At 39.6% G+C, this 9,957-nt stretch overlaps 1 protein-coding gene across 1 annotated transcript in view; it reads right to left on the reverse strand.

Annotated features, from left to right (window-relative positions):
- TBCD (tubulin folding cofactor D) overlaps positions 1 to 9,957 on the reverse strand; it is a 117,662-nt gene that overhangs the window by 19,137 nt on the left and 88,568 nt on the right. Inside the window, exons 30-35 of the mRNA XM_057374085.1 lie at positions 9,114 to 9,232; positions 8,618 to 8,709; positions 7,628 to 7,768; positions 2,981 to 3,064; positions 1,464 to 1,622; positions 478 to 616 (exon numbers count right to left, since the gene is read on the reverse strand). Of these exons, the coding sequence (XP_057230068.1) occupies positions 478 to 616; positions 1,464 to 1,622; positions 2,981 to 3,064; positions 7,628 to 7,768; positions 8,618 to 8,709; positions 9,114 to 9,232 (734 nt within the window). The remainder of the gene's footprint in view (positions 1 to 477; positions 617 to 1,463; positions 1,623 to 2,980; positions 3,065 to 7,627; positions 7,769 to 8,617; positions 8,710 to 9,113; positions 9,233 to 9,957) is intronic.

The raw sequence follows: 9,957 nt of genomic DNA on the forward strand, positions 1-9,957 counted from the left end.
AGACTGGTTATGCCAGAAGAATGAAATAATGATTGCAAAGCTCAGAGGATTGAGACAGATATTTGAATGATACTTCTTTGTAATGGAAYTTATGGCAACTCATTGGTGTCATATGAGAAAGTGTATCAAAAATAATAAAAATAATAAACCCGTGGATACTGTTAAGACCTATTGACAACTAATAGTTAACCCCTTGCATCAGGTGACAAATGAACTGGCTTTGAAGTTGAGCTGAGGGGCTCTGCTTCTGATCCCAACTGCGAGGGTCAGCACAGGGCTGGAAGTTGCGGGGCTGGAACTGTCAGGTTCTGTCAACCCAGAAAGGAGAAATAAAGCACCCTCACTCCTTGGTCCCTGCATATGAAGCCCATCAGATTAAAAAGCATAGCTGGATTTCTTGGCAAGATCTCTGCTGTGAATTCTGCAGTTTGCAGTGTTCCCTGGCAGGACAGGGTGCCAGCTCCAYCCTGCTCTCACCGTGGTCTCGGTCAGTCCCCCCACAGACACGGAGAGCCCCAGCAGCACGTGGTACTGGTATGATGGCAGCCCCAGCAGCTGAGTGATCCGAGGGAAAGCTTCCGAGGCTGCGTTCCAGTTCAGCGTCTCCTTCTCGGACCTGCGGAGAGGGGAAGGAAAAGAACCATCTTCTGTGATGCACTGCCTTTCTTCACCCCACACTGCTGTGACAGCTCCTCCACTCCAGTGAGAAAGGTCTCTGAATTACCTACATAGCAAATTAAATATTGGCCTTTGAGCAATTGGGGAAAATATAAATCAAAGCTTCAGCCACTGCCAGGAAAGTGAAGGAATCTTCAAGTCCTTGTTCTGATCCAGATAAGATTTGAACTGCAGTCACTTTTGCCTACATTCAGAAAACAAGATTCTTTCTGAATTTCATTCTGTGTTCTGCCCCACCATCAGGTACCCAACAATTGATGCAAAAACAGACTTATCCCAGGAAAGGCCAACAATATCCTCCAACACGGATGATCAGCAGCCTCGCAGACAGAGCACTTGGAGCCACAGCAGGCTGAGGTTCTCCCAAACACAGAGCTGGATGCTCCTCACTCCCAGAAGGTATCATAATAACCTTTCAGAATGAGTTGCTCTCACTCTTGCTTTAACTAGAAAGTCTATCTTGGAAAACTACTGAACTAGAGCTCGGTAAAAACAATACCTTTAACTAGAAAGTCCTTCTTAGAAAACTACTGAACTAGAGCTTGATAAAAACAATACAATTCAATAAAATTTATCATTATGATACATCAATGTTTTCCAGTTGAGGAAAAAATATGTTCATGCATATTCATAACAAAATTCTATGAAATCTTGACAAAGAGCACTAAATATTCCCCCATACATCTATTGGGCATTTGGGCACAAAAATTGTATCAGGTTGCTTGGTTTAGATGAAACTGTTTACATTTACTTTCGTTGGTTTAGGATATTTTTCAATCTATTACCTTGGAAATATCCTCTCTAGCTCTTCTCGATGAGGGATGTGTGGAACTGGAGGATGGTCAAAGTGYAAAAGAGTAAGGAACACGGATCCTGCATGAGCTCGAAATTTATCTATTTTTTCAGCTGACTGTTGAGCCAGCCAGCACATAATCTGCTTGCAGCTATAAAGAAGAAAACAATTATTCAGAAAATTTAAGCAGTAGAATGTGTATTTAGATTGAAATTGTTTCAATTAAATAAATAAGAATGGTCCTGCTAGGAAAACATTCTGGTTTAAGTCTTCAGGACAAACACACAAGTGATTTAAGTCATCTACAAGCTGACAGAATCTTAGGGCTTTATCTTCCACAGATCAATCAATCAAAAACCATCATGACTGCAATGTTACAGAGTATTTTATCCACCTTTTACACTTATTGCTCCACCTKTCATCCAAAAAGATCACAAAGTGCTTTATGGCTAGGATGAACTGCTACATTTCAGATGGAAATGGAGTAGGAACTTTGAGAAAAGCACATTTTGAAGTAGAAAACTGCACAYGTAGCAGAGGACAAGATCTCACCAAAATCTCATATATCCCAAATAAATCACTTCTTCAGTTCTGGCTAGTTTTYAACAATATCCTATTTTGCTTATGTTGATAACTAAATTCTCAGCTGCAATATTATGTACCACAAGGCCCTTTACCCCTTCAGAAAGTACCACTAATGACAGTAAAACCAGCTAAATTTCCCTCAGTTACAYCAAGACCCAGAATATTTAGAAAATGGGATACAGCTGGCAGGAATGCTTTTTTCATTTCCACATGGATAATCTATGTATACAACAGATCAACAGGAGGAAGCCCCTGAAAATGGGCACTAGTGAGCAGTGGATGCTTAGAGAATCCACTGCTTTCCTTCTAGAGTGTCCTTCAACATTTGGGATTTTTTTTAATTAAAAAGCAAACCATGTATATATATTCAGCTAACCACTGGCACATTCTGTCCACAAACCAATACCACTATTAGGAAAGTTTTGCTGCAGTTCAAGCTATGCTTAAAAATGGTAATTATTACTAATTTTTTTATTATTAGGAGTACTATATCATAAAATCAAAAATCAGGAGCTTGGTGTAAATTCTTTTGCTTTGTTTCCTTATTATTAATTCTTCAAAGAAATAAATACAAATTAATGCTCAGATTTGATTACATTCCAAATTAACGATGCAATACTCTGGGTAAGTGGGTGGGTTTGCTTTCTGTTTCAGTGAACAATATTGGGAAGCACCCCAGAAGTGGCAGGTTTAGCCCAAACTCCACAGCTATCTCTATTTCCAAGGTGGGATTGCCACCCAGGTTCTCTCAACAAGGTCAGTTCCTCTGAAAACCAGATGCAACACCCTCCACATCTGCGTGGGCTTGACACACTTCTGTCAGAGCTCTCAACAGAGGAGGCACAGGGTGTACAAGCACTGCATTCCTGTATGGCCTGGAATGTAGTTCTAAGAGATAAGACACAGAAAGAGCTCATTACATACATGYTGGCATTAATTAGCTCTGCCTCGTTCTGGACCAGCAGCAGCGTCACYTCCATTAAACTGGTCATGGCAGCTTCACGCACCCTGGAGAGACACAGACACATCACAGGAGTACACCAGGACTTATTTAAATAAATACATCAGTCAGGCTGAGACACTGGCAAAAATTCACAACAGCAAATGCAATGAGCTCTGACAGAGTTACCATATTTTGGGAACACAAGCAGTGTGCACAGCTGCCCCCCCAGCCCCATTCTGTGAAATAAAGCTCTCATTGCACTGAGGGTACAACATTCACCCCAGCTGCCAGGCAATCCCCTGCCTCCTCAGCCTGCTCTTTATCCCAGCCATATGTCATCAGGCTTATTCTTTATTTTAAAAWGGCTAAAAGTGACAATGATCAGTAATATTTAGCATGCACGTAGATGTATTTAAACTTAAGTGCTTTGCCKGCTTCAGACTATTTTCTGAAAAAGCCAACCTACATTTTGACATTCRGATATTTAACACTGTTAAGGGTGCAATATTATATAAATTTTCAAGCTTAGTATTTCCAAGATTAAATACAAGTTGTGACTCAGAGTGGCATAAACCTCTATGCTAGTAATAATTTTATGAAAAGTTTGACCAAAGTAACACTAAGTTGTGGTGGAAGTGAGTCTTATCTAGATAGTGATGATCTGCTACGTTCAAAATCTTCAAGTACAATATAAAAAAAACCATTAAAAGAGGAGTGTAATTTCAATTAAAAAAAAAAAAAATGCTTGTTTTAAACCATGTCTTGTCAATCCATGAGTTGTTAAAAGTGGTTTCTTCCTGAAGACATGGGCAATTCCATGGCAGATCCTCAGTGGGTTGCATGACCCTGCACAAGACCAGGCCCAGCATGTTCATCACACTGGTAACTCAGAGTAATGTCATCCTTTCTCAGTAATAATTTTTAAAAAAGGAAAAAAAATATTTGAAAACGTACAGCAGCATTCTATCAAAAGAAATACTTCTCTTTCTAATTTCCAAAACAATTTGAAAATAGTTGCAGATACAGTCTGAAACTGGGCAAAACATTTGTTATAATGGTAAAAAAGGTAAATTACATCATTTTTTCCAAAGCAGCTTAAAACAAGTTTGGCAGTCTTTCATCAAGGTTATGTTTTACTAGTTTTTGTATACCATCTGACTTAGATATTCATGTCTGACACCTGTAGACAGATCAGACATGTCCCAGCAAACAATCTGTCAAAAGAAAGGTAAAGTTTGCATATGGAGAGTAAAGTTGGTGAAACTTTCCCACGATTCTATTAAAGAAAGACAAAAATTACACACCAAAGACAAGGTCTCTCCAGAGAAATGGCATTTCTYCCCATATCTTTCCATCTTATTCAAYGGTTTAGRAGAAATAGAATGAGAAAGCATTGATATTTGAGAAGCCACAAAAGCCTTCAGCAGCTAACATTTTGCCATGAGAAAGGATCCCCCTTCCCCCCCTCATTTACGTGTTTCTTGACTTGATTTTGGCTGGAATTGCCCAAAGAACCAAAAAAAAAAAAGAAAAAAAAAATCTGGTGCTCAAAGCACATTTGAATTTTCATGGATGTTGGGAATTTAATTTCCTCAGGATTTCTTTGAAAGTTCTACTAYGTTTTGTTTAGGTTTGAAATAAAGACAGATGAAGGATAAACAATAATTGTGGGSAACTGCAGTGGGAGCTCTCAGATGTGGAAGTCAAGGTTAAATACCTAATTACACTCAGCCAGGTCCTCATCTCACAGTATCTCACCTGGGTGAAAGSACAAAGCTCAGTATTTCTTCCTCCTCTCTGCCTCCCCACCCTGCTCTTACATTTTGTCAGCTCCTCTCTTGTGACAGAGATATATTCAAATACATTCACCTCCCTCCTGCTCTTCTGACAGCAGAGAAAGCCAAGCTCCTTCTTCCRTGTGCAAGCTGGAATGACCTGCTCCTCATCCTGATTAGTTTGCATCACTGTTTCCTCTTCCAAGCTGGAGATGTCCAACACCTCCTGATCTCTGATTTCTTGCCCTGGGTTACTATTTCCCTGTTGTATGGCAATTTTAGCAGCTGAGGAGCTGGGTACAACTACAGAAAACAGGGAAAAGCCAAACAAACAAACCTTAACTAATGCTGAGAGCAGTCTGGATTATCTGCCCCATGAACTTGTCCAACCCATTTGTAAACATTGCAGTGAAGTGCTAGAGGGACAAAGCTCACCAGTTAAAGAAGTGCCCCAAGGTAACATGGCATTAAGTATCTTTCCTCTGCCTCGTGCTGTAGAACTGACCCTTCCCTCCCTGTGCAAAAACAGAGGAGATGTTTACAATGATTGCAGCCCAGGCTGGAACTGGTGAGATGTGACACTGCCAGGAGCTCCCAGAGCACAACCAGCAAGGTTTGACTGCCTGGACTGTTCTGTGCCAATGATTGCTGGCAGGGAACAATCCAGCACTGCACACAGTGCAAAAAAAAAGCACAATCACAACTTCTCTCCCTACACAAGACAAGAGGTGGGTACAGGGAGTGTTGCCATAGCTCCCATTCCATATGGTTATTACAAATACACTTCACTGCACCTGACCCGTTCAAGCCTAATGAGGAATGCTGGAAAGGAGAACAGCACTGCAATTAACTTTTTTCCCCTTTTTTTTAAAGCAAACCTGAGGCAACCAAATGACATAATGACACTAAAGTTAAGACTAAGTAGGGCAGAGCTCTAACAGGACATAACAAATCTGAGCCTAACCAAAGGTCCCACCCTCACATGATGCCCACTGGGCAGCACTTGGCCTGGGAGCAGCAGGCTCTGGCCACTGCAGCTGATCACAGCCACTTTCCTGTTCATGCACCACTGCTGGAAATGACACTCTTTCAGGAAGAGGACAGTGACTGAATGTCTAAAGCACYTATTTCATACAAACACTCTGCATAGGGATGATTGAAACACACCCCTCAAACACTCCATGTGAGTCAGTGCTGTTAAGACAAGAACTTCTTCAATAAACTRGGAAAATAACAAAATGTTTTCAACCAGAAAAATTATTTCTTGCCAGTACCCTTCAGGCATTTGCCCCTTCCTGCCTGGAATATAACAAAAGCAGAGCCAGATATTAGATCTGAACTATCAAAAGGGTGTTAATTTATAATCCTGAACACACATCTCTGTACCCTGAGACATTTCATGCAGCTGCCAGACAGGTCGAATCCACATCATTACCATACCACACAAACAGTATCACCCACATGTTAAACAAGGCTGACACTTTGTATCTGAAAGCACCATATATMTGCATACCTTCAAATTGAAACAATGGATTAAGACAGTAAAATTCAGTGGCCTTTTCAAAACCTGCATTTTACTCAAAATCAACTGSCAACAAATAAAAGACAAATAAAATTACTTTATCACATTCATTTAGTTTGTGGCTTCTCAACACAAGGAGTGAGTGTTACTGCTCTGAGGCTTCCACACAACATCAAAACTGTTGTGTATTTTAAATCTGCAGATACTGGATTTGTTCCTGAATTAGGGTAATTTAATGCTTTTTTATAAACAAGTACTAGTTCAGGCTGGGCATCTTTGTGCTCATAAACAAATGCAGGAAAGTACTCTGACAAGTTTATGTTTGTTTTGTAAGATCCATATTTCACATGAATTTCTAGCCTGTGTAATTCCACAGGATGACTTGAATAACACAAACTCCTCATGATCTCTTCCATTCAAAGAGAATGGGAGAAAGAGAACTTCCAATCAGTAGGTGATGGCAGTTAGAGCTTCTTTGGAAACTAAACAGAAACCCAAAGGACACAAGCCTTCATAGTGCTTTGGGTCATGAATTTAGAAATTGTCTTTCCAGATCATTGTTACCAAAGGAATACAGAGCATTCAGAGGAATGCAGTGTTATAYACAGAATCTTCTTTTCATATTAGGGGGACCTTGAAGACTAAAAAACTGAAAATATGACTACTGTAGACTTAATATCACTCAGATCTTATTAACCTTATCAAGTTTRTTAAACTTAYTATCTTATTAATCCACTTATTCTAWWGATTTCACATCAGCAGACATATTCCTATAGACTTATGATTTATTATTGCAGTCTCATAGCTGAAATTATTGAAACCCTAAACTTAAYAAAAGATTCGGTGATGCTGCAGCACAACTTAGAAAGTTTTCATCCCTCTCASTCACCAACACGTTATGCAGCTGCTCCCTCTCCTGGCAAAAAATCCCCACAACAGGAATGTACAGAGGGAGAGTTCAGGTAGGACCAAATGTGTTATTACAAAGAAAGAGAAGTAATGTTCTAAATCCCTGTTTTGCAACTGAATCCATTCCTGGTATTCACTAAAAGAAATYAGCATCACCTGCAGAAGCAGAAAAAGGCTGAACTTCGGTTTTGAGCACAAGAGACCCCATATTCCCACCTTCTGAGGAAAGACAAGCAAACCTTATCAGCCTTTGTCTTTCACTTTTTACTTCTCTTCCCACCGTGCATTTYTACCTCATTCCTACCTCGACTCAAATCTCCACAGGCTCAGAGCTTGTTTCTAAGAGGTTTTGAAAACACATCAGGGTTTTCATTAAACACCAAACTCAGCCCCCACTTTATTCCAGCCCGAGGGTCCCTTACCATCCTCCCACATCGCCGCGGCTGTCGGTGGTGTAGTCGGTCACCCCCRTGAGCAGAGTGGCATAAATCTGATCCACGTTGTCCCTGCAGACATATTCCTCCTGGGATCCATCTCCCTTCACACCCACTGTCTGGCAAACCCTGAACAAGAGGAAAAGAAGGGGTGGGAGGCAAAGTCAGAACACTAGCAAGGAGAAACACTGAGATCAAGCTTTGTTACGTTGCTTAAGAAAATTCCCAAYACCTGAAACATCTGCTACAGGTGGAATGAGGAGTATTTCTGAGCTCATTGTGCTGTATTTGACCTGAGGATTTCTGAGCAGTGTTTGGGTTCAAAGAACACTGGCAAAGCTAAGATCTCAGCAGGGAAGCAGATTGCTTTCACTTCTATTACACTACAAAAAGGAACATGCTTGAGTATCTCCCTCTGAACTCTSCTTCAAATGAAGTCAGAAAGAACAGCAAAGGGCCAACACAATGTGCACTGAAGCAGATAATAAACTTCTTTACCTTGAAGACATGGAGTTCTTTTGCACTGTAATGGTTTAAGAGCATAAAATATACACATATACTATTAACTGTAAATGCATTGTGACATTCAACAYAGAAATATTCCTTTAAATAAATAACAAAATTTCTTTAAACCAATTCAATCTTCTTAAGATTGTGGAAAAAAACATATATTCTTCCCCCTCGGTCAAGCTCATTAAATTGCAAAGAATGGCAAACATTAAAACATACTCTAGGTAGTCAGTTAAAGGAAAAAAACCTGACAGCACCATCAGAGCTGTACTCCATAGTCAGGTGTGTGATAATCCCCTGAATCAAAAATAAATTGAGTAATAGAGATGCAGATACTAAAGCCATTTGTATGTGTGTCACAGGGTAACTGATTTCAAGACTCACACTCCCAGCAGAAAGCAGAATGACAAGGAAAAAGGTTCTACAGAGAGAATTAAAATTAGACCAAAGCAGAGATGAGAAACGTACTTTGCAATTGCTATTAAGGCATCTCTTCTGGATTCAGCAAAGCTCACATCTTCAGGRGAAATCTGGGTAACTTTTTTTAGACCTCCCAAAACCTGAAAAAAAATACGAAGATTGAGACACATAAATCCAAAGCAATTTTTATTATGTTAAATTTAGATATCATATTAAAATGTGTTCAATCCTGTATGAAAGAACCAAGCAGGCAACAGAGTTTGGATTCTCAGCAGGAGAACCTCTCTTCCCTTGGACCAATGTCCCACAGCAAAGGGATAATTCAACCCCTGGCTTCTCCATTAACACCACTATAGCAGGACTAAACATTAATTATCAGAAACTATAGCAAGCTCAACTCATGATGATTTTCTGTACATTAGCATTCAAACTCCTTTGACAAAGACCTTTAATTATGAACATTATTATTTATTTTATTACTGTCACAGGTTTCACTCAAAACACCTTGTGCCCTCTACTCATTACAAAGATCCTATTTTCTTACCTGTTGGAGCCTGCCCTTCAGCAGAAATCTTGGAAGGGCCCCAAGAGCTCGTGAAAAGCCACAACGAATCATTTCCTCTGCATTTTGTAGCTCTGAAACGTACTGTGTCACCAGTTCATCTAGAAAAAATACAATTGCAAAGTGAAAAGCAACTACCACATCATTATCATTTCATATTTGGCTAAGRAAATAAACAAGGAGAAGATCCCCTAAAAAAAGCAGCTAGAAAATTTTGTAATTTGTTAAACTAAAATGTAGAATATCTTTAATTACCTACAGGAAAAGTATAAAAACATCAAGATGTTCACTTTTACACGAATCAATTCATATTTTCTATCTAAAAATCTGACGTTATACTTAGATGAATCCTACTATTTCAGAGGCAGAAAAAACAAAGTTCTCAATTTTAAAGGGTAATCATGTTTTAGAAATCCAAACAGTAAATATAAGCACCAATTTCTGTGTAAGCACTGGGAAGCAAGTTCTTTGGTATTTACAGGTCATCATTTCCCATCATTGGATAAGTATTCTGTGTTAGGAAGGAGATCTCCTGGTTTGTTAAGGTCAGTTATTTTACAGTTTTCCCTCAAAAAACTCTTGATTGAAGTCTTGTGTGAACACATAAATCATACCTAAACAGTGAGATAATTTCAGAATATTTTTCACAGAAAGATGAAAATAAAGTTGGGTATTTCTGGGGAGAAAGTTCAAGAAGTCCCCCCCTTTTGTTCTATGTGCTGTCACAGGCCAAAGCAGGGACAGAGGTGCTACAAACAATGGCACAGTCAAATGGCACAAGAATAAACTCAACTGGGCATGGAAACAGGAGCCTCACCAAACAAGG

This window comes from Malurus melanocephalus, unplaced genomic scaffold (assembly GCF_030028575.1).
Source record: "Malurus melanocephalus ecotype Western Australia unplaced genomic scaffold, MMel_1.1 scaffold_215, whole genome shotgun sequence".
In the NCBI taxonomy this organism is placed as follows: domain Eukaryota; kingdom Metazoa; phylum Chordata; class Aves; order Passeriformes; family Maluridae; genus Malurus; species Malurus melanocephalus.